At 38.5% G+C, this 26661-nt stretch overlaps 1 protein-coding gene across 1 annotated transcript in view; it reads left to right on the forward strand.

The window, feature by feature from the left end:
- The window catches only part of tgfbr1.S (transforming growth factor beta receptor I S homeolog), an 80689-nt gene that overhangs the window by 50864 nt on the left and 3164 nt on the right, over nucleotides 1-26661 (forward strand). Inside the window, 4 exon segments of the mRNA NM_001090615.1 lie at nucleotides 4523-4753; nucleotides 17591-17758; nucleotides 24060-24216; nucleotides 25120-25244. Of these exon segments, the coding sequence (NP_001084084.1) occupies nucleotides 4523-4753; nucleotides 17591-17758; nucleotides 24060-24216; nucleotides 25120-25244 (681 nt within the window).

Genomic DNA, 26661 nt, shown 5'->3' on the forward strand with positions numbered 1-26661 from the left:
CTAGACATATTGTCAATTTCCCAGCTGCCCCAAGTCATGTGACTTGTGCTCTGATAAACTTTAATCACTTACACTGCTGTACTGCAAGTTGGAGTGATATCACCTCCCTCCCTTCCCCCCCCAGCCAAACAAAAGAACAATGGGAAGGTAACCAGATAACAGCTCCCTAACACAAAATAACAGCTGCCTGGTAGATCTAAGAACAACACTCAATAGTAAAAACCCATGTCCAGTGAGACTCCTTCACTTACATTGAGAAGGAAAAACAGCAGCCTGCCAGAAAGCATTTCTCTCCTAAAGTGCAGGCACAAGTCACGACCAGCGGCAGCTGTGAAATCGACAAAATGTCTAGCCCCATGTCAGATTTCAAAATTGAATATAAAAAAATCTGTTTGCTCTTTTGAAAAATTGATTACAGTGCAGAAGTCTGCTGGAGTAGCACTATTAACTGTTGCATTTTGGAAAAAAAAACATGTTTTCCGATGACAGGATCCCTTTAGTAACCAACCTTAAATCTTGAAGTCTTTCTGTACCCTGGTCTCGAGGCCGCAGCAGTTGTTCCCTATCACTCAGGAGTACCCTCTTCTGGCATTTTTTTTGAGGATTGTATGGCTGTCATTTTTCGCTAAACCATTTAGTTAGTTTGTAAAGACTGTAAAGGTTTGAATTTACATTTTTGCCACAATTTAAATTTTTTGCGCAAAAACTCGAACAAATTCAAATTATTTTTTCAAAAACTCTGATGTCTGGTATTTATTAAGCAAAAAAAATTGAAAACATGAAAATAAAAAATCTGAAAGCTAGTGCAGTCATGTAGAATTTAATGGGCATTATCTTAGGCAAAATTCAAGTAATTTTTTTCGAGTTTGTAAACTCACAAATTTGAGTTTTTTTATATGCTCGTAAAATTTTAGGTATTCATGTTTTTTAAATTTTTTACATTCGTATTTTCTCATAAATAAGCAAACATTCGAGTTTTTTTAAAAATTGTGCATTTAATCGAAGTAGAACAAACTTTACAAACCTTACAAATTAGATTTTTGATAAATAAGCCTATAAGTGTTAGCAGTTCCTCCTCACACAGAGGAACTGTCAGCAAAGTCAAAATAAATTCAAAAGTCAATTTACCTGTAGATTACTATTTAGTACCTTATTTCTAATTGGTGTGGGATAGATAAGTAAAATCCTCCACACCACATTATGCAAACCAAGACCCTGGGTATGATGATGCCGATTGTAACTTCACACATCTAAATGGTCTCTGACATATGAATCAAGTTGGAGACATCAAACAATAAGTATACAGACCTGTTCACATAGGCTTCAAATCATGGCCACAATATGTAGCCAAGGTGGGTCTTACTAGACTTCGATGGGTTTTCCGAATAAGGGATCTTTCTGTATCGTGGATCACCATTTTGGATAATCGTTTTCCAGATGAGGGATCCCATAACTGTAATAAAAGCTACACAGTGAAAATCATGACTGAATCCCATTAAAAAGGATGTCTTCATTTAAAGGGGAACTATTGCAAAAATAAAAATGTAAGATAAGCTTCATCTCACTATAAAAAAAAAACTTTACAATTGTAATCCATTAAAAATGATTGACTATTATTCAAATAATCCAATTGTTCCTCACATCTTCCTCTCCGCATCTGCCTTTTCATACTGGAGTTGAGTTAGATTTTGATAGACAGATCTAATTAGGGTGGGGGTTACTACTTCGCCCTAGAAGATGTATTTGAAATCATGTTAACAAAACTCTGACAAAAATCCTGTTTCTCTACACGCAGGATGTGTTCCAGTCAGTAGTTTTGTTGTTGGTTATTTCAATTGGCTCCATCACATTATCTAGGAAAAGGGATTCCCCCCTCCCCAAAGATGTATTAGACTTACCTGTCAATAAAAATCTAATCAGACTGTGACTCCTACATGAAAAGAAAATGAACAAAGGCAAATTACTGAGGGGGAGATACTCTCTGGTTATTTGGGGTTGTTTGTTTTTTTAACTGATATATTTAAAAATAAATTTGGGATTTGTTTAGCTTTAATCAATTTTATCTTTCCTGTTTGCATTTTTGCATGCACCATTGGCATTTGCGTACCTAAGAAAAGTTTCCTCTGACCCTGAGCTAACTTGAATTACTTAAAAGAAAACTATACCCCCCCAAACAATGTAGGTCTCTATAAAAAGATATTGCATAAAACAGCTCATATGTAAAACCCTGCTTCATGTAAATAAACCATTTTCATAATAATATACTTTTCTAGAAGCATGTGCCGTTGGGTAACCATAAATAGAAAATTGCCATTTTAAAAATAAGGGCCACCCCCTGGGATTGTACGATTCACTGTGCACACAAACATACCAACAAACCATATTTGTTAGGTCACATGAGTCAATTAACAGACAGAGTTCTGTCTTTTGCTTCAACACTTCTTCCAGTTACAGTTGTAGTATTTCTGGTCAGGTGATCTCTGAGAGGGCACAGAGACCATCACCAAATGATGGCTCAAGGCAAGAGATGTAAAAGGGCAAGATTTACTTTATTTTATTCTTTATTTACTTTATTCTTTAATATGCCACTTAATATGATGTAAACTACAGTATCTGTTGCTTAAGTGTTCATTTTGGGGGTATAGTTTTCCTTTAAATGCATGCTTTTCTTATTAATCTCAATCCTTTTTTCAAGCCATAGTGTTTGTTTTTTTTTTTTTTTGCTCTGGCTTTCCTTATGTACAATGCTAAATACAGGTAGAGGTACAGTTAGGTCCATAAATATTTGGACAGACAACTTTTTTTCTAATTTTGGTTCTGTACATTACCACAATGACTTTTAAACTAAATAACTCAGATGCAGTTGATCTGCAGACTTTCAGCTTTAATTCATTGGGTTGAACAAAAAGATTGCATAAACGTGAGGAGAAATCACTTAATTTCAGGGGCTCAAAAGCAATTGGACAATTGACTCAAAGGCTATTTCATAGGCAGGTGTGGGCAATTCCTTCTTTATGTCATTATCACAGATAAAAGCCCTGGATTTGAGGGGGGTGCTTGTATGTGGAAGAATTTTCTGTGAACAGACAACATGCGGTCAAAGGTGCTCGCCATGCAGGTGAAACAAGCCATCCTTAAGATGCAAAAACAGAAAAAAAAAACCTCCAAGAAATTGCTACAATATTAGGAGTGACAAAATCTACAGCTTGGTACATCCTGAGAAAGAAAGAAAGCACTGGTGAACTCAGCAACCAAAAAGACCTGTACGTCCACGGAAGACAACAGTGGTGGATGATTGCAGAATCATTTCCATGGTGAAGAGAAACCCCTTCACAACAGCCAAACAAGTGAACAACACTCTCCAGGAGGTAGGCATATCGATATTCAAGTCTACCATAAAGAGAAGTCTGCATGAAAGTAAATACAGAGGGTGCACTGCAAGGTGCAAGCCACTCATAAGCATCAAGAATAGAAAGGCTAGATTGGACTTCGCTAAAAAAAAATCATCTAATAAAGCCAGCACAGTTCTGCAAAAACATTTTTTGGACAGATGACCAGAATGATGGCAAAAAAAAAAAAGTATAGAGAAGGTGTGGAACAGCTCATGATCCAAAGCATACCACATCTCTATAAAACACTGCAGAGGCAGTGTGATGGCTTGGGCGTGCATGGCTGCCATTGGTGTTTATCCATGATGTGACACAGGACAGAAGCAGCCAAATTAATTCTGAGGTGTTCAGAGACATACTGTCTGCTCAAATCCAGCTAAATGCAGTCAAATTGATTGGGAGGCATTTCATAATACAGATGGACAATGACACAAAACATACAGTCAACGCAACCCAGGAGTTTATTAAAGCAAATAAGTGGAATATTCTTTAATGGCCAAGTGAGTCACCTGATCTGAACTCAATTGAGCATGCATTTCACATGTTGAAGACTAAACTTCTGACAGAAAGGCCCACAAACAAACGGCAACTGAAAGCCACTGCAGTAAAGGCCTGGCAGAGCATTAAAAAGGAGGAAACCCAGAATCTGGTAATGTTCAAGACTTCAGGCTGTCATTGCCAGCAAAGGGTTTTCAACTAAGTATTAGAAATTAACATTTTATTTTCAGTATTTTAATTTGTCCAATTACTTTTGTGCTCCTAAAAATGAAGTGATAAAGGCTTTTGTTCCTCACGTTTTTATGCAATCTTTTAGTTCAAGCCACTGAATTAAAGATGAAAGTCTGCAGTTCAACTGCACCTGATTAGTGATGGGTAAATTGGTCCCGTTTCGCTTTGCCACGAATGTTGCAAATTTCCCGCATAATTTGCCAAAATGGCGAAAATTTTGTGTCAGTGGGTGTCCATTTATTGTTGCCGGCGTCTAACTTCGCAAATTTATTTGCCAGTGGCGAAACGTGTCTCTGTCTAAGTATTTGTGTACCTAACTGTATATTGTTCAGAAGCATATTTTTAACTACCCAAAAATGTGGTTATTGTACTGGTATGACTTTTATTTGATTTTGGTTTTTCAGGTCTACCTTTACTTGTGCAAAGAACAATTGCAAGAACAATTGTTTTACAAGAAAGCATTGGAAAGGGTCGATTTGGTGAAGTGTGGCGTGGAAAGTGGAGGGGAGAGGAAGTAGCAGTAAAAATATTTTCTTCAAGAGAAGAGCGTTCCTGGTTCCGTGAGGCAGAAATATATCAAACAGTCATGTTGCGCCATGAGAACATCCTTGGTTTCATTGCAGCAGACAATAAAGGTTTGTATCCTTCTCTTGATATTTAATGGGAAGTATTATTTGTACATAGAGCTGCAAATGAATTCCTATTGTATGTTTTGGGACAGTGACAGTATATTAAAAGTATGCCTGAGCATAATATGTTTTTAAAGCTGTGAATTTTTGAGGTATAGCAGCCAATACTAAGGTAACATTTTTGGTTTTTATGTAATTTCTGAAAATTGTCACACAGCTTGCATTTTACCCATTATATACCCCACATCTCGTAACATACCAGCATATAAAGCATCCTAAATATGAACAGCAGGGGTCTGCTGAACAGGTTGATGCGAAATATGTATAAATATAGCAAACTATGTGGCATACAGAGACCCCCAAATGAAAGTAGTCTATATGAATTTTCATGTATGACACCCTGGCTGCTATAATATAAGTACCTGGTATGTGTGTTATGGGCCATAAGACCACCTAACAGTATGGAGACCCTAAAAAACAATATATTCTCCTAAAGTACACATTCTGCTGAATCAAAAACGGGTACATATGTCTTTCTACTGCAAACTACCAAACTGCAAAGCTGTGCTAAACGTAACGCTTTTTATGAAACTTTTGAATATCGTCACAAAGCTTGCTTTTTACCCCATTATATACACCACATTTCGTAACCTACTAGCATAAAGCATCCTAAATATAAAGACCAGGGTTCTACTGAACAGATTGATGCCCAATATGTATAGATATGCCAAACAATGTGATGTACAGAGACCCCCAAATGAAAGTAGTGAATGCGAATTTTGACGTATGAAACTCTGGCTGTTACAATATAAGCACTCGATATAAGTATTATGCACCATAAGACCCCCTAAACGTATGAAGACCCTAGAAAACCATATATTTTCCAAAAGTTCACATTCTGACGAATCTAAAACAGGTAAATACGTCTTTCTACTGCAAACTACAAAACTTCTAAGCTATGCTAAACCTAAAGCTTTTTATGAAATGTCTGAAAGTTGTCACAAAGTTTGCATTTTACCCTCACCTCACACCTCACATTTCATTAACGTACCAGCATAAAGCACCCTAATTATGAACTTCAAGGGTCTACTGAACAGTTTGATGCCCCATATGCATACATTTACCAAACTATGCAACATACAGAGGCCCAAATGGATTTACAGCAGATAAAATTTCCATAAACAAAACCAAGTAACCAACAACAATGCGAAATACAATAAAATCGCTAAAATCTATGCTTTTTTTTTTTTAATTATGTAGTCAACAGTCAGAAACACAATTTAAATCTGTCGGCTTGAACAAATATATTTTAAGGACAGAAACAAGTGAACAAAACCTATACAGCACTGAAAATGAAACAAAATTACTAAAAAAGCAGCAAAATCACCAAAAATTGTATATAATCATCGGAATAACGTACAAAAGGTATTGCACAGTGCAGTTAGCGAATACACTATTCACAATGGCAATAAAAGTATGTATGAATGTTGTGTATGTGTGAAACCCCCCTGATCCCCCAAAAATGTATGTGTGTAAATGTATGTGCGTGTTTGTGTATTTGTGTGTGTTACACTAACCTGGGTGAAGGCTGGCTGAAGTAGGTTGCAGAAGAGGCAGGAGGGTCTCACAATGATGAGAAGTCCATCTTGGCGCTGATCCGGTAAGGGGGGCTTGTGGGGGGGTCCAGGAATTGGCTGCAGCAGCAGGCACGTGGTCAGCATGTGCATGCTGCTGCCTATGGGGCCCCTGTGCAATCGCGCCCAAGGCACGCTAGTTTCCCCCTCCTGCTCGTTGCCTAGGGGCGGGGGAATGAGCATGGAGCGAAGGAGCAGCTTTGAAAGCCTCTCCTTCACTTCCCAGTGTGTTCTGTGGCATTTAAAAGGTTGATAGAATTTGAAAGAGCTACTAATTATGTATGTTATTGTTTATTTTTTAATTTACTATTTTGTGAAAAACAAAAAAAAAAAAAGACTTTTTGCTTTAGTAGCCACAAGTTACACAGCTTGTCATCCACAAAAATCTGCATACAGGTGCAGTGCCTTTTATTTGGGCTAAGCCAAAGTGTATTGATTGCTTCTTGGCCTGCGTTTAAACACAGGCCGAAAAACAGACGTGCGTGACTGTAGCCTAAAGGTAGGACTACATGGACGTTTTCGGTGAGATCCGACGCGCTGCGACAAAACACCTGCGACAAGTCGCATGCAACATAAATAAGGTAAGAGATAGAAATGTCAGATGAAGTCGCAGCGTTGATCCAACGCGACACGACTGTCAGATGCAGACGTGCTTATCTTATTTCTGTTGCAGGCGTTTTATCACAGCGCATCAGGTCTCACCAAAAACGTCCATGTAGTCCTACCCTTAAGCAGATTGTAGTAGATAGATCTGCCAGCTGTCTGGCTTGAACAAGAAAACTGGACTATATCCTTGATTTTGCAGCCTTCAGTCACTTTTGCTGAATGAAATCCTTGCTCATTTGCTGCGTAACACCACGCTATGTCCTCAAAACGCCCCACCTGGGTGACATCACCATTTGGTTTTGAACAATTGAAAAGGTAACACATGGAGGCATATTTATTAAAGGTCAAAGTTCGAATTCATGTGAGTTTTTTAAAACTGTATTAAATTAGAATATACTTGAACTTCGACTGGGCGTAATTTATTAAAAAAAATAGAATATCTAAAACTCTTATGAATTTTACCAACTCGAAAACTTGAATTGAATTCGACTAAACTCAATTCAAGTTTTTTCTCCTGAATGTGAGGAAGGCTACTAACATGTCCAAGTTGATCCCTGGACATCTCCCATTGATTTAAATGTGAACTCGATAGGTTTTAGGTGGCAAATAGTTGAATTCCAATTCTTAAAGGGCCAGAGTATGATAAATCTCGAAATTCGAATTAAAACGCAAATCGAGTTTGGATCATTCACAATTTGAATTGCATAGTTTTGACAATAAAAAAAAATCTAATATTAGATTTTTCAATTCGACCTTTAATAAATCTGCCCCATGTTGTTGAAATGCATTATGAACCCTCCCTGCTAAATGTACTTTCTAGCTAATGTTACTTTTTCCTAACATCCCAGCAGGGATCCTTAACTAGAGTGTTTCTGCCCCTCTGCTAAGAAATCAACTCCAACATAATAGTCCCTTGCTGCATAAATATTAGCCACTTCTTTGGATTGTGCTCCCTGGAAGTGTCAAGTCCTGCTTCCTGTGTCACAGAACAATTGCAAAGTTTGTTTTACAAGGTTTGCATCCCTGCCATTGGGCTTTTGTGTGTTGGGGTGGGTTCTGGATTATTTAGTGGACTGCCATGACATTCCATTTATGTTCTTTCTCAAAATGAAATTTCAGTTCTCTGATCCAGATGCGCAGGTCTGTAGCTGCCATATTTTGATTACGTCACTGCCGCGGACTCAGTGTGAAAAGCAGCGGGCTAGAAAAGCAGAACTCTGGGTTATGTTGTGCCTTTGCAGAGGCCTTTCAGTTGAGCGTCATGCTGCTTCTGGGTGCATGCCTTCTATAGAGCATGGTCATGCATTCCCTGCTTACCTTTGCTGGTAAATCCTGCAAATAATCAGGTTATATTCACACATGCGCATCCACATAAAATGGCAGCCACTTCTTTGAGTGGCTATGGGAAATGAATTAGAAAAAATTCCCCAGCCAGACTTACAGCAAAATCCAAAAGTACAGATGGGTCCCCCCATCTTTCACAATTGGCTTATATGTAGACTGTATTGAGCTGATTAGTGAAATAGGGCACAGTCACTGTGCAGTGCCTAGGGCCAAACAGAAATTAGGCCTTGCAAATAATAATTTATGCTAGTCTGCTCATTTACTTTACTTCTTTTTTATTCGTAGCTGTAATATTTATTTTAGTGATAGCTGACCCTTCTGTGAATTGTTCCTTTGATATAAACAAGCCTTGGGAGATATTAATATGATTCATATGATGCCAAACAATCATGTACATACTGCCTGTGAGACTCCTATCCTTACTGACCTCAAAAGTAAATTGTGTGCTGTAGAGAAGTTTTTTTTTTGTGGTCTGACCACTGATGTGAACGCACACACTTTCAGGTGGTCCGCCAAAAAAACCCACAAATATCCTGATATATCTGCAATCGGAAAGACCCGATTGGTGACCCCTACCCCAGAGACATCTAATGGGGCACCCCAGAGCACAAAAGTGAGCACCAGAAGCAGCGCCCCGGTTGGAAAAATTTGCCCGGGAAGCCTCCAAAGATGGCAGCTCCTCAGACCATGCAGAGAATAATCCCAGCCTGCCTGCAGCCACGGAAGATACCGAGCCTCCGGCGCTAAGCTCACAAGTGCAAGATCCAGCTACACTACCAGCAGACCCCACACTGCACGTCGTGATGGCGGAGATACGAGCAGCCAATACCTCCTGCATAACCCTGATACAATCCAAGACCGAGGATTCCGTGTCGACTTATCTTTAATTAAAGGCGACTTACAAAAACTACTGAGGTGGAAGCCCATGTGAGTAGCCTGCCGTGACATACCGGAACAGTACCGGGAGGTACGCAAGCTGCTCACAGACTGCCAGCATAAGTCGGACGATTCGGAGAACCAACTTTGACGTAACAGCTTGAGGTTTGTGAGGTTCCCTGAGTCAACTCTCCCAACACATTTACCATTGAGGCAAGCCCCGCCAGGTGCCCCCCAAGATCGCTGATTGCCAAGCTGCTGAATGCCCGGGACTGCGACAAGATCCTGTCGTTAGCCAGAGCAATGGGTCAGCTGAAATACCAAGCATCAAACATACAGTATCTATCTATGCGGATTACTCCATGGAGGTCCAAAAGCAACTGGCTGGTTTCCAAGCGGCAAGAACAGGCTCTAATCGGCAGGAATGGTCTACGAAGTGCTGTACATGTTCATATTTTTTCCTATCCCCCCACAAGATCTCCACAAAGGGCTGAATGCAAGAGGAATACCAGCAGGCCAAGCACGTTGAGTGCCCGCCATACACCAGCCGTGAGTATATCCTCCCCCTAGACCTTGTACAGTACACGTAAGGGTTAGTCCCCAAGCAATGTACACAGTACTACCACTGGTTGTCTAAGTCCTGACTAAACAATCCCAGAAAAAAACCTCACTATTACCCTCACTAACTCTTCTATTATAGACATGCTGATGAGCCCTAGCCAGGAAGGTAAACTTTCACTGATCTATAGGCAACTTCACAAAGCAACGCACACTGAGCGTAAGGTACCCGCTAGGGCTGCTTGGGAGAGGGACATAAGTCCAATTGCAGACAACCAGTGGGAACAGATTCTTACTACACCCATGTTAGTCTCTATCTCCCAAAGACACAAGTTACTACAATTATACCTGATAAATAGGGCTTATTGCACGGGCCAAAGACTCCATGCAATGAAAGCCCTACAATCCCCCCTGTGCCAAAGATGCAATGTTGAGGTAGCTAACTTGGTTCATACCCTGTGGAGCTGTGAAAAACTCCAGAACTATTGGGAGGAGATATATTCCTGGTTATCTAATGCCATCCCGGGGAGGAGCCCATGTAATGCCAGAGCCTGTCTCCTGTTACTAGACCTGGACAACAGCTTGGACAAATACACCACAACTTTTATTGCAAAAGCATTATTTCAGGCCAGAAGGCTACCCTTCATTGGAAGGACATCTCCCCACCATCATTCCACGAATGTACCACAGCTATGGATGAGGTAGCGGCAAAAAAGGGCAAATCTTGAAATATATACAAATCTGGCACTGCTGGACTGGAAGTCTCAATGGCACTGTCCCCTCCTCCCCGGGTGGCAGCTAAGCAGTTAAGAGGAAACACTATGGTAAACCCTACAGCCCCTTTGTCTAGCATAACCCAGTGTCAAATGTTATGGAATTTTTAACCATGTAAACAGGTAACAAACTCCCTTTTGTTTTACCAAAGCATTTTACCACAAATTGTATGAATACATGCATGCATGTCTGTATTACTTTTTATTTATTTTAATAAAACCCAATTTGAGCAAAAAAAAAAGATACATCTGTTTACTCAGTATAACATGCCGTGATTCAGACTTTTGATGTCACTAAACAAGTAACATCACAGAGCTTCAAACAACTTCTCCAGCAAATAATGCTGTGTTTTTTAATCAGGAAACTCTACCAGATCAGGTGATTTCTCCATTTGATGTTAGGCTGTCTTGCCTGTGCCATTAAAGACAATGGTAAAAATAGAAATCTGAACCACCAAATAAAGCTAATAATTGCATTAAACACAATCAGTTGTTCCTCCTGATAAACCTGTCAAAATTAAAGGGGATGTTTTAAAGGTTACTCCGTAGAGTGAAGTGTACAGTATTTCCTCAGGAGTATTTGTAGACACCAGTGTAGGATGTTGTTTTTAAGCATCCACATGGTAGATGGCCAACTTAAAAGATCTGTTAAGAGATTTTTCCTGGGCTATTTATATAGCACCAGCAAGTGTCACAGTACTTTATATCAGTGGTCTTAAAATATTTACAAAATAGGTTACAGAATAAAAATGGGATCAGAATACCCTGCTCATAGGGGCAAATTAATTTCTTACAGATAATTTGAAATTTTTCTTTTTTTTTTTAGCATCACTACAAACAGGTTTTTTTTTGTTAAAGAAAATTAGTAGCAGTGATAACTTAAGATGCCTATAAGTAGCCACAGTTTAGCATTCCATCTACTTTCTAATAACAATCTGTAGATCTGCTGTTATTGGAGTCTACCCTTCAGATTTTGTCTGGATAATTAAAGGAAAATGAAACCCCCATCCCAAGATTTTAACTGATTGCCCTTGGTCACTTGAATTAAATTGGTGCCTTCTTTGATTAGTCCCTGGGTCACCCTGTACTGACACTGGATTTGCAACCACCATCAATTTTGGTTTCTTGCTTCTGGGTCACCATTGCCAGGTAGTAGCATGCACAGTAAATTCCAGTCTGTATTTATGTATATGTCCAAAACAAGGTAAGTAGTGGGAGCACTCACCGATCACTGGCTCAGCTTGTGCTGCACATCCGACCGAGGTCCCATCGGTGAAAGTATAATATCCAATTCATGCGTAGATGGAGCACCAAGATGGCCAAAAATCGATTAAAAACTTAGATTTTTATTTCATCATATTAAAACAATCGACAAACAGCATGCCCTTGTAATCCCCTGGGTCATGTGCTCAACGCGTTTCGTGACAGCTCGTCACTTCCTCAGGAGCTAACCCCTGCACACACCCACACCAATTTATAAAGGGAACGTGAACTCCACAGCACACCTGGGTGAAAAAATCAACCAACCCAGGTAGGTGTTGTATGTTTATAACACCCTCCCACAATTGACAACAGGTAATCCATAGCCCAACAATGTCTATACAAAATCAATACCTAAAACATATATACAATTAAAAACATAACTGATAAAGAAACAAAAAAAAAAAGGAAAAAAGAAGAATAAAGCTCACTGAACATGTAAAGATACTATGTTATTACTATTATCTGATCACTCAGAAACTGCCACAAAAATTGTAACATTAATGAAACAAAAACTCCCTAAACATCAAATGTAGCAAAATGCGGGAGTACTTATATATAGAAACCACAGGGATAATCTACATTAAATTCATCAATTAGAAAAGGAATAATTAAATTGAAATGATTTAATAGAACATGAGTACATATATAATTTACTATAATTTAATTAATTTAATTTAATTTAATTTAATAAAAACAAGATAATTCCCATTCCCTATTCATTCCCCCAAGGGTCTCCGAAGTCTTTAACTGATAAATCCAATATGCTTCCTTGCACAATAGTTTCCTATCTAGATCCCCTCCTCTTACTCCCAGTTTAATGTTATCTATAACCTGAAAGGATATCCCGATCTTCCCATCATGTTTCTCCAAAATATGCTTCGCTACTGCTGATCTATAATCCCCTCTATTAACCGCTGATAGGTGTTCTAGGAATCGTGTGCCCACTTTTCTTATAGTTTTGCCTACGTATTGGGCACCACACTTGCAATTTATCAAATAGATCACTCCCGTCGACAAGCAATTAAAATATCTTCCAATAGTATACCTCCTACCCGTGTACGTAGCTGAAAATTCCTTAGACACCTGTATAAACGAACATGCCTTACACCTGGTCCTGCCACAGCCATAGTTACCCTTGTACCTCAGCCAAACGCTGTTGTCCACCGTCTCCTTGGAGCTATATAAGCTCTTCGAAACCCAGGACGCTATGTTTCTGCTTTTCTTATATACAAACGATGGACGGGCATCCAAGACTTTTGCCAGCACCTGATCTTGCATGAGAATCCCCCAGTGTTTCTTGATACTCCTTGTTACTGCTCCTGTTCCCTTACCAAAAGTAGTACAGTATCTCAGGGGTCTATTCTGTAATCCCCTATCTTTCCCTCTATGGTTACTCCCTTGTAGCAATATTTTTCTATCCATCGACACCGCCTTCTCATAGGCTGACCTAATGTCCTCATTATCATATCCTCTCTCAAGGAACCGATCCCAAAGTTGCATAGACTGACTATTAAAGGTTTCCCATGTAGAGCATATCCTTCTAAGGCGTATGAACTGTCCCACCGGTATACCCCTCAAGCAATTGGAGGGGTGGGCACTACTTGAATGTAACAAAGTGTTCCGTGTGATAGGCTTTCTATAGAGATCAGTGACGATCTTACCCTCCTTTACATAAAACATCACGTCAAGGAAAGGAATCTGAGTTTCGTGTGTATCCATAGTAAATGTCAATCCCTGTACCTTCTCATTACAATATCCAACAAACTTATTTAAGGAATCTACATCCCCATCCCATATGCCAATGCAATCATCAATGTAGCGAAAAAACCGGATTAATTGTCCTTTAAAGGGGTTCTCAGGGACGAAAATATGGAGTAGTTCAAACCACCCCATAAAAAGGTTGGCATATGTGGGGGCGAACGACGCCCCCATCGCCGCCCCGCATTTCTGTAAATAGAAACGTCCATCAAAAAGAAAATAGTTTGTCCTAAGAAGAAAATTGATAGAATCTAATAAAAACTCCGACTGTTCTCTTGGAAAAACCCGTTCTCTCTGTAGCCAAAAACTTATAGCCTCAATCCCCAACTGATGGTTGATGGAAGAATAGAGGGCCACAACGTCCATGGAAAACCATCTATATCCCGGACGCCAAACCGTACCTTGTATCTTATCGATACACATCGTGGTATCCCTTAGATAGGTTGGAAGTTGTTCAACCAAAGGTCGTAATAATCCATCAACATAAGTTGACAAATTAGAACCTAGGGAACCAATACCTGCCACAATGGGCCGGCCCTTAACCTCCGTCAAGGACTTGTGTACCTTGGGTAGTACATGAAAGACGGGAATAATAGGGGACTTGCACCCAAGGCCTTCCCATTCTCTTTTAGACAGTACCCCATTATCATACCCTTCAAGTAGAATCGAATCCAATTGGTTCATGAACTTTTTTGTGGGGTCTGATTGTATACGTGAATATGTATCGGTGTCATTAAGCTGACGTAAAATCTCATTCTCATATGTTCCCACATCCAAAACCACAACAGACCCCCCCTTATCTGCCTGCTTGATAACAATGCTTTTATCTTTACTCAATCCCCGTAGTGCTTTAAATTCTCTTATTGTCAAATTCTTACATCTTGTGCCCTTAACGGTACCTACCATCTTTTCAATGTCCGATTGGACCAATTTCTGAAATATAGATATTTGTGGGCTCTTAGAATTAACTGGATAGAAGTCTGACTTTCTCGTCATCCCTGAATGTCTCACTGCCAAATCTGCATCATCAATGTTTTCATTCAATAAATCATTTAGGACATTTAATGTGCATAAATCACCAAAATCATGAATATCACCCCCCTGTCCCACTCTATAGTCCCCATCCTGTAAAGAAATCATCGATTCAGTTAAAACTGAAGGTGTCAGCGTATCAGCCCCTGACAGAGTCACATCATCATTGTCCTCCCTGGCGGTATCCTCTTGGGCAAAATGTCTTTTCAGGGTAAGGTTCCGTATAAACCTATTCAAGTCCAGTATCAAAGAAAAATCATCGCAATTTAGATCGGGGATAAAGTTAAGCCCCTTAGATAGTACTGACAGTTCATCCGAAGTCAAAGTCTTAGATGACAGATTAATTATATTATCAAAAATAGGCTTACCCCTCTCATCCAATGGAGCCGATGTTATCTGCCCGTCGGTCCCAAACGAGACCCCGTCGGGTAGCCCACTCACCGCTGCTTGGTGCGTGCTCCTTTCCCCGAGTACCATTGTTGGGGGTATGGATCTGTATCTCCGTCCGCCCCTCCGCCTCCTCCTCTGCCCCTTCCAAAGCTGCGGGTCTTCATAGGATCCATCCTCGGAGTCGACTGATACCTTGGATTGTATAACTGCGGCCTCGCCATCCGGTCGTTGTCCATGGCCTCCGGGTCCGACCTTAAAAAAGGAGAAGAAGGAGAAAGGGAAGGTGTACGGATGCCCCGCATCTCGCTTTCGTGTCCCACGAACTGCACCACTCGGTCCCTCTTAAGTATTGAGCGAGGTCCTGAGCCGGAGAGCATAGAATTCTGTCCCCCTCCCCCATGTGGGGAGCGCATGGGCACACTATTGGATCTCCAAACATACACCTGTCCACTATCGTAGTCACGTTTATCTCGTTGAAATTTGTCCCTCTTGTTAGTCTTAACCATATACTCAAATTGTTGCATCTGTCTATTCAGTGTATCCAATAAACTTTTGTCAAAACCTGCGCATTTCTTTGATTGTAACAATACTTGGCTCTCAGTTACTTCTTTCTGCACCTTCACCAGCTGTTGTTTATTAAATGAAATAATGAGATCCATTAATTTGTTAGAACAGTCTGTAAGTGCAGCATTCCAGGCCGTAATGAATTCAGCCGGCACCTCTGAAAAGGTAGGATATTTCTTAATCCTTAAACCGCGGGGTATCCGCTCACATTTAATATAATTCTCAAGTGAGCTAATATCCCACCATAGGCGTATTTCTCGTTTCATTTCCCGTTCCAAGGTACGGAAGTGACGAGCTGTCACGAAACGCGTTGAGCACATGACCCAGGGGATTACAAGGGCATGCTGTTTGTCGATTGTTTTAATATGATGAAATAAAAATCTAAGTTTTTAATCGATTTTTGGCCATCTTGGTGCTCCATCTACGCATGAATTGGATATTGTATTTATGTATATGTATGTATGTATGTATATTTTTATTTGCAAAGTGCTCCTTAAGGGCAAAGCACTGTATAGCAAAACAATAAATTAGTAGTAACAACCAAGGGGTCATTGGAATAAAAAGTAACAGTAAGTGCATTATTAGAAATACAATTCACATAAATATATAATTACAATACAGATTAAGTGCTCAGTGTCAAGGAAACAAAAGGCTAGAGGACCCTACCCCGTAGGCCTTACAGTCTAAATTTGTAGTCTGGTCTGGTACTTGCTTCACTGTGCATGCTTTTGGTAAAGATTTATTGTCAATATATTAATCCGTGAAAACCTTAATTGTTGGTTTCTCTAAGTTCAGACCTCTGACAAGCTGTCTAACGGCTGCAGCTTGTGTTTTCTTCTGTTTCTCTTTGTCTGGTCAGTAAGAAGAAGGGGCTTCACAGACACTTAGTCAGAGCTTGCAGACTTCAAGTTTTGTGTTTTCTTAATACATATCAACCAGGATTATGCACGCTACTAAGCCATTGCTTATGACGTTGTTTACCTTTTTTCATCCTTTAAATGGCATGTTAACCTTTTACAGCAGTGGTAGAGTTTTGCAAACTTTTCTAATTGTGATGAATTTTAAAAAATTGCTCTGTTTTCAATTAAAACAAACCACTTACCCAGTTCTGCTTCAGGGTAGATGCAGACATAAGCAGCAGGGAGAGCATAAGTCTGTAAGAAAGGAGCAAGCCCTACTGCACATCCACAAGTTGTCTTTTTTCCTAAAGGTTGCTTTTCACTTTGCAAGCTCAGCAAATGAGTGGATCTCACATTGAGCCGAGCTATATCGGACTGATCCTATTGGATCACACAACTGGTAATGCAGCGGTGGGATCAAGGGTCACATCAACAAACCAATGTGCTCCTGACCCGACAGGAATTAAGCCTGCCTGATCGACATATTGATCACGGAAGGCCATCTGAGGGCCCCATACACTAGGCAACAAGCTGACGACTTTGTCAACAGGTTTTTTCAGCCCATGTATGGCCACCTTAACACAGATCATTCTGTTTGGCTAACAATGCATGATTTGCGAAGCAGCACCATAACATATGTTATACAGGCTGTTTAGCTGGTCGGTCTCTTTACAGGCGTGTAAGGCCTCATGCACCCAGACGCTCTTGATGTGTTTCCTGCGGTGCATCTTTCATTTGTTTTTCCACTGGAGAAAGAAACACAACCTGTACTTTTCAATGTGGTTCTACTCTGCCTCAGGGAATTCTTCCACCTGAATTTTGGCACTTACCTGCGACAAAGTGAGTTTAAAAAACAGTCAGTTTCTGGAATGCAGATCCACCACAAGGAACTGCATGAAGAAACGCTTATGTACAAGATTCTACTTCCAGTGCAAAAAAAGACATATTTTAGTACTTTAGTACCACTTTGCTTACATGTTTCAAAAGACCTAAAGCTTATGAAAGCAGATTTTTGCTTGTATTTTTGTCTGAACAATTTCTATAAAATTTGCCTCAGATGTCTCTATCTTCCATAAAAATAAAGGGGGACAAGAAATAGGAATTAGACAAATTTCACACAATTCCTGTTTTTTTCTTTTAATACAGATAATGGCACATGGACTCAGCTTTGGTTGGTTTCTGATTATCATGAACATGGATCACTATTTGATTACCTAAATCGGTATACAGTGAACGTAGAAGGAATGTTGAAGCTTTCTTTATCCACTGCTAGTGGTTTAGCTCATCTTCATATGGAGATAGTTGGAACACAAGGTATGTTACAACAAACAAATGTTACATCTTTTAATACCATTACAGGATTGTTGTTTCTAAATTTATTAAAGGACAAGTTTTTTTTTAATGAACAACCTATAGGCAAGTTATGTATAATGAGCGATCTCAATGACCACAAAACATTTTACGAAACTAGATCCCTCTCCAAATACCCCCGTACCTCTGTCAATGTAGAGCCACTTCAGTTTTTTTTGTCTTCATGTCCCAGACACTAGGTCATACGCACTAAGCTTTTTAGTTAACTTCGTGCATGCCCAGTCGAGAAATTTTTCCGCAACACTGAAATGACTCCCTCTAAGTTAACTTCATAGGTGATCCCACAGCTGCCTGCCCCTTTCTTCATATGTCCAATAAAAGTTGCTCTTGATAGTACTGCCATGGCAACCCGTATGAAGTTAAAATAAATTCTTCCTCTGTAAAATTTAAACGTGCACATTGATTCATTTGGCAGGTGTGCTGCTGTGTTCCTGTATTTGTATGAGCACAATTTTCTACTGCTGAGGCTCTTCAATAGATGTATGAAATTATAATTTATTTTTCCTTCTCAATCATCCATCAGATCAAGATATTCTTTAATTTTATTTTCCTTATACTGGATCAGCTAGTAGTTAGGCAGGTTAAAATAGAGTTTGAAGGTTGAACTTGATGGACATGTGTCTTTTTTCAACCTAACTTACTATGTTACTATGTTTTCACATACTAAAATTAATTCAGTATTACATTATAATCTTAACCAGTCCTTGGATTTAAATTGTATAAATTTCCATTAAGTTATATGTTAACTATGCATTACATGCATTATAATCTGTAGACACTCTTTGAACAAACAACTTTTGAACAAACTCTTTTTTTAAAGTCGTTGACTGATTTACAGTTTAAAGACATGATTTTTTTTTTTCACAGCCTGTCTCTTTTTTCAAGAACAAAACCACCTGTCAAATAGCTAAGAACATTACATTCTGTGACATACAAAGTATCTCACATAAACATTTACAAAATGCATTTTAAAGGAGAACTAAAGCATAACCAACAATTGGCACATCTTATAGCTTTCTAAAAGGGGTGGTTCATCTTTAAGTTAACTTTTGATATGTTTCAGAATGTCTAATTGGCCTTCATTGTATCTTTTTTTCATGAATTATGTGCCTTCTGACTCTCTTCATTCTGTGTTTGCTGGCACAACCTAAAAAATAAATGCCTGTAAGGCAACAAATGTATTTTGCTACGTTGTTTTGCTCAGTTTATCTATTCAGGCCCTCTCCTAGTCATATTCCAGTCATTCATTCAAAACAATGTATATTTGCAAGGGTAATTTTGACCTTAGCAACCAGATAGCTGAAATTGCAAACTGCTGCTGAATAAAAAGCTTAATAACTCAAAAACCACAAATAATGACTAAAAAAAACAATTGCATATTGTCTCACAATATCACACTACAACATACTAAAAGTTTACTCAATGGTGAATAACCCCTGTAAGACCCCTTACACCCCTGCTTTCTCCTGCATGTATTTCACTGGAGGGGAGTGCAGGACTAAACACAGCCTACTCTTCCTTATCATGTTGTATTTACACAGGCAAGTGCAATGTGATTCACTACAAGTGTTTAGTCTAGTAATGAAGATCTGGTTCTCAGAATAAGCCCAAAGTAGCCCAAATTTCTGGTAAATGTTTTACAATGAACTCTGAGCAAATCAACAGCAGCCCAGGGAGTTATGAGCTTGGTCATAGGCAGTTACACGCCTGTTACTGACCAATTGTAATAAATTCTCACATTTTGCATACAAGAGGTGCTGCAGTTTTTCTCTTCTGCTATATATTTGGCCCATGGCAAGGGCCTGTACGCTGCTTTGCACTCTGACCGAAAAGAACTTATATGAGGTGGTTGAAGCACACACATCTGTATACTTGGATAGGCAGTTACACACTAACCAAATCTAAAAATAGTTAACTCCATGCAGTTATATTTTTCTTGGGGATTCATTCTTATTTAAACCTATACAATTCTATACTCAATTATTCAGTTTGCACCAAATATAACCATCTGTTTATCACTTTAGGGTTAATCAACCATGCCAAGCTTTATAGTAAAGGCATGTTATCACAAAACAGGACAGAAATCTATATTCCTTGATGTTACATTGCATCCATTCCCTAAAAATGTACATACCATCAAAAATTGGCTTGGTCAATCTGGACAATTTAGCAATGATTTGGATGCAATGGCTTTAAAATTTTGGAAGGGAAGAAAACATCCAATTATAGACTGTTTAAAGGAGAATTCAACCGTTGAAAAAGCCAAAAAACCCCACCCCACGTAGATTATTATCACCTGTTCTTCCTCGGTCTTCTTTGAGAGATGATAGTGAAAATTTTAACTCTTTCCATACCATAGATCAGTGCTGTCCAACTTCTGTGGTACCGAGGCCCGCAATTTTTCTGGCCTTCATGGTTGAGGGTGATAATGGAAGCCAGTGTTGACCGCTCCCTGTTTTAGACCACACCCACTTTAGACCACACCCACTTTAGACCACACCCACTTTAGACCACACCCGCGTTAAACCACACCCGCGTTAAACCACACACACTTTAAACCACACACACTTTAAACCACACACACTTTAAACCACACACACTTTAAACCACAAGACCATGTACACATTAATTGTGGTAGCACACCCAAAGACCAAATGATTGGTGCTCGCTGCAGGGATATCTGAAAAAGCAAAGTCATATTAAAGGAACAGTTCAGTATAAAAATAAAAACTGGGTAAATTGGCTGTAAAAATAAAAAATGTTTCTAATATAGTTAGCCAAAAATATAATGTATAAAGGCTAGAATGACTGGATGTCTGACATAATAGCCAGAACACTACTTCCTGCTTTTCAGCTCTCTTGGTTTTCACTCAGAGTTAGAGAGCTACAAAGCAGGATGTCATGTTCTGTTCTATTTTGTTAGATATCCAGCCTTTATACATTACATTTGTGGCTAACTAAATATATTAGATTTTTTTTTTATTTTGAATAACCTATCTATTTACCCAGTTTTTATTTTATACTGAACTATTCTTTTGATATGAATTTTTTTTCACGTATGAGTGAAAAATGATATCCGTGCAGTGAGCACCAATCATTTGGTCTTATGGTTCTTATTTTTACATTGAACTGTTCCTTTAAAATCCATATGTCTCCTCCCCTGTGGATAACACAGCTCCCCCAGCACATGACTAAACACCTTAGGGACCCCTAACAATAATTTCCAAATGCTAACAAACCCCCAGAACAAATACCAGGCTTATGTTTCACAGGCAGAGTAGGGCACACACAGGGAGCATAGTGAAGGCAGAGTATGGCAAACCTAAGAAGAATAGAGCAGACAGAGTATGGCACAAACAGTGAGCATAGGGAATGCAGAACAGGGCAGGAGACAGTTTCCACTGATCAGGACCACTCTAAGATGTACTACATACAGTGACACAGCGCTGGTGCCACATTAGCATTTTGTACAAGGTGTGAGAAGGTGAACAATGTGGGCATTTTTTAGTCTGGGTCCCAGGTGTGAACAGTACAGGGCTTTAGGTTGTGAACAATAGAGGTGTTACAAGTGAACAATACAGGAGATTACAGTCTGAATTTGTGGTTTAAACAATGCAGGGGCCAGTTAATCTCTGTAGTGATACCTTTTAAAATTTACACATGGTAAGAAGACACAGCAGGCAGACTGTCATGTGGAGGGCCACCCGCGGGCCGCCAGTTGGACAGCCCTTCCATCGATAATCCAAAAGATTACACCTATGACCCATGCAGACTAGAGTGTCATTGGACTCTTTTCTTAAATACAGCACTCTTTTAATCAAATTGACTAGGTTAGCCAGAAGAAATATATAGTGTTTGAGGAATGCCTTGTTGAGGGTAATGTATTTTGTCAAGCCTCAGTTGTTGACATGCTAAAGAGACTGGAAGGCAGCATGCTTATAGTAACACTTACCCGTATGGATGGACATAAAGCCTTAGTGTGGAAAAGCCAACCTGTCTGTAATAATATTTCTATTGGCAATCTCATGCTGGCCTCCTCAATTTTGATGAGTGAGTCTCCATTTACAAAGGCACAGGAAATGTTTAAAATCTTTGGAATAAATATCATTTCCCATACAACTTTTTATTCATATCAGCGTAGCTATCTTTTCCCAGCTATTGATTTCCATTGGAAGCTTGAAAAAGAAAACAATATAGAGGAGCTAGAATTTAAGTGATGTGGTAATTGCAGGAGACAGAAGTTCGACAGCCTGGGCCATTCAGCCAAATATTGTATTTCCTCCTTTATGTAGGTAATGAGCAAAAATAGTAGCCTTGGTAAAAGCTCACCTGGTATGGAATTAGAAGCCTTTCAAGTATGCTTAGACAACCTTTTGGCCAATAAGTTTAATGTTACAATCGTTGCTACTGATTGTCAGAAAACAGATATCAACAAAGTACAAACACACAGACCACCAATTTGACGTGTGGCATGTATGTAAAAGTTGTTGGTTGGCAGCCAGTAGTAAATCACAATACAGAGATATTGCTAAGTGGACACCTTCTGTCTGTAACCATTTGTGGTAGACTGCCCAAACCTGTGAGCTAAATGGAAATCAGTCATTAATCATGTAGCAAATGTTCATTAATTTCTCCAGGAACAATGAATAGGGAACAGCAAAGCGATACCACTTAGATTACTACTGCACATCCTGCACACAACACCTTCTCAAATGTCATCAATGATCGTAAATTGCTTTAAAACATGAAACAAATTGAAAAGTTTTGCCATACTGGACATCTTGAGAATTTTTACAGTAAGGTTCTCAAATATTGCCTGAAAAGGATAACCTTCAAAATGGATGTAATGCACGCCCGCAAAGAATTGGCTATCATATAATACAACAGGAATGTAAACCGACCCCAAGCCACCATCCGATTTCCTGAAAAATCCACTCTTTGTCAGGGAGAGAAGAGATTTAATATTGTATTCCCAAAATACAAAAAAGATTGGGTTGCCAAACCAATATATGAGTACAGTGTAGACAACCACTTATTTGAAATAGCAAGGGATAGCCTGAAAATCTTGAATGGGGAGCTGCAAACAGTTGGTCAAACAGACAGTGTCCCAAGAAATACTGTATAGCTGGCACAGAACGCCCAGAAAAAAAAATATCCCGTTTTGTACACTAGAAGTAAATGAACGTGAGATACATAATGTATACAGAAGATATGTAATGTGTGTTACATTCTTGAATGCTCAAACTTATGAATGCTCAAGAATATGTTTGTGTATACTTACCCAAAATGATTTTAATAGCATGTTACTGACAAGTTCAATTGTTTAACCTTAGCTTTATTTTATTAACTTTGATTTTTTTATATTGTTTTTATTTCCATTTTACAATTCGGTTCTCAAAATAATACATTTAACAATGAACAGTAACCAGTCCATATGGTAATGATCTATTTAATGTTAATTATCATAGACCAACTCTATACTTCACTTACTTACTAAGTAGCATTTAAAAAAAAACGTTAGGAGTTAGAAAAAGCATTTTTAGCTGTCTGTATATGCATCACTTTATCTGTCTGTCTGTCCATCCATCCATCTCCCCGTCTATACATCCATCTATCCCATCTGTCTGTCTGTAAAAACTGTTTTAAACTTAAAATGTTAATTCCTAATAGAAACAACAAGTGTTTAGATGCTTTAGCTTTTCAGATCTGCAAACCGCCATTTTCCACCATTAACCCTGTTGTTGCGATGTCGGGGTTAAAAATGTGTTTCATTTCTGAGAATTGTGTAAGACATGAATGAGAAACAATGAAAATACATAAAGAAGTGCATCTTTGTGTTTGTGCTGGCTAGCAAAATAAAAAAGACGACACAAGATGGAAAAAAGTGCTGTCCTCCACAGATATTTCTGAAAATATTATTTAAGCAACACGACTCTTTGACACACAGTTAAACTACAGAGAGTATGATAATAAGAAAATACTTGCCAGAGACTACATACTTTTTGGCTACTTTTTTTTTAATAACAATGTTCAAATGAATCTAGATGAATTTTTTTTGGTCAAAATGCATATGTAGTTTTTATATATATATTTTTTTATATTATCACCCCTACATTTGCTTAGTATGAGACTTATTATAAAAGTTATTTACAGTATCTTTATTTAAACTCGTTATCATTTTTGGATTTTTATGTATATGTACTTTTCATTTTAAATCTGAAATTTTGAATTGATCTTTTAATAGGTAAACCAGCAATTGCCCACCGAGATTTAAAGTCCAAAAATATACTGGTTAAGAAAAATGGAACTTGCTGTATTGCTGACCTGGGCCTGGCTGTCAGGCATGATTCTGCTACAGATACAATAGATATTGCACCAAATCACAGAGTTGGAACAAAAAGGTACATATATTAAGATTAGTTTTGGTTAATTTGCTGCTACTCGAGGTACATATATTAAGATTAGTTGTTGTTAAAATGAGATCCCTTATCTAAAAACTCATTATCCAATAAGCTTCCATTTACAGGAAGACCATCTCGGAGAGTCTATTTTAAGCAAATAATTATATATATTTTTTAATTCTCAATATTTCCCTTTACAGTACTAAATAGTGACTTTTACTTTGATCCTGAGATGGTACAAGTCCATATTGATGGCAAAACAATTCTATTAGACTTACAGAATACAGGTAGTCATTGCTTGCTTACTCAACCCCCTGTAGAGGTACAGTCTTGCAACCAGTAAGAATTAAGTCAGAATGTTGTCATTCTGATTCACCTTTAAGTTCTTATTATGTTATAGACTGGCTATTTGTAAATTACTTTTGAACTAGCCTTCATTTTATTTTTATTTATTTTTTAAAGTTTTTAAATTATTTGACTACTTTTTCTGACTTTTTCCTGCCTTCAAATTGGGGTCACTGACCCTATCTAAAAAACTATCAGTTCTTAATTGTACCTTATGGTTCTTAAGAAAATTGTAAGAACTATAAGTTTAATCTGACTGAGGACCTTGCAACATTACAGTGATTACATTTGAATAAATCCACCAAGAAATGGCTGAAAATAAGAAATGACAGACCCATTTAGATGTTGTGTGTGGATATAAAAAAGCATTCAATGAAACCATTCATTTTTGCACAGCTAAAATATTTCTGCAAGGAAGAGTAGAAAAAATTTCTCCTGGTCATGTCAGAGACTGGAAGACGGTTGCAAAAGTGGCAATGCCAGGAATTTGAGGCAAGGCTATACTTAAAATTTTTTTGTTACATAAATGATTGAAAAGCAAATTTTTTTCTGTTTCAGATATATGGCACCAGAAGTTCTGGATGACTCTATTAATATGAAACATTTTGAATCATTTAAGCGTGCTGATATCTATGCAATGGGCCTGGTTTTCTGGGAAATCGCACGGCGATGTTTTGTAGGAGGTAAGTGATATCTGTTGCATTATTATATAAAGGCTTATATTGTAAGACTGAAAGCTTATGGGACATTTAATTCTATCAGAACAGAGATAGCTGTACACTTTGAGATCTGGTTGTTAAGTGAGGTGGCCAAACAAGTGGAACCACTAAACACAGAACCAAATCCGAAAATCTAGTTCCTAGCCTGGAGGGCCAAGTAAACAGTCAATGTGGGCCCGCAAGAAGAAGAATGTGGGATGAGATGTCATGGTTGGTGAAAATAGGCATGCAGTACTGTATTAGACTTAAGATCATGAGAAAAATGTTAATACAATTAGGGATGAAGATTTGGTAATCGTATAGATATAGAAAAGGTTAAAGAAAAACTATGAAAAATATATAGCGGTGTCCAATTGTCAAATGGTAATATTTCACCTAATGCTTCACTCCATGGGAACTTTTTTTAGGCCACAGCTATCCAATGAAAAGTGGGAGAATGATTTAGGAAAGGTAAAGCAGTGGCTGAAAAAGATCACATGGGGTATTTTCATTTTGGCGCCTTTTCATGCCACATAGTTTTGTTCAGAATATTAGCAGTCTGACATGACGAACCTGATCAATCAGTTTTTGGTAGAAAATATACAATTAGAAGATGCCTATGCTATGTGAAGCCAAGCTTTCGGGCAAGAATCTCCTGCAAAGTCCCATTGTTGAAAAAGATGTGCTGAAGTGGTTACAGTTTACCAAAGAACACATTGATTGGCCTAAAGGGAAATGGCGCAGCATTTTGTGGACTGATGAAAGCAAGATTTCTCTTTTTGGGTCTATGGGCCACAACAAGCAACATGTTGGTTCCAGACCAACAAGATTGACGTTATAAAGTGCCATCCCAATCCCCAAACCTTAATCCAATAGAAAACTTGAGGGGTGACATAAAAAATGCTGTTTCCAAGGAAAAACCAAGAAATGCAGAAGAATTGTGAAATGTAATAGGTGCCAGAAGTGGTTGCCTGCAGGTAAAACAGATGTGCAGCAGTTCTCAGAAACAGTTTTCAGAAAGTGATTATACAACTAGATATTAGTTAAGTGATTCAAAGGAAAGCAAAATCTTGAAATATTTTTCAGTTTATACAGTGAATGTTTGAGTTTGTAAAAAAATGCAGACATAGTTTCATTATGTAAATAACACAGCTTCTTCTAAACAAACAATTTTTTATTAAAATACAATTTTCTAGTAGTATGTGCCATTTGATAATTTATGATACATGCTAGGCTACATCGGCCAATGAATGGATACAGTTGTCTTTTATACACACATACACACATACACACCCTTTGTCCTGTTACAAAATCATTATTTTCTGTCAGGTGGAGCACATAGCCCATCACAATATTATGGTTCAAGGTTAAAGAGCAATATTTACTGGGCAATAGCTGTTTG

The sequence above is a fragment of the Xenopus laevis genome, chromosome 6S, assembly GCF_017654675.1.
Source record: "Xenopus laevis strain J_2021 chromosome 6S, Xenopus_laevis_v10.1, whole genome shotgun sequence".
Taxonomy (NCBI): Eukaryota; Metazoa; Chordata; class Amphibia; order Anura; family Pipidae; genus Xenopus; species Xenopus laevis.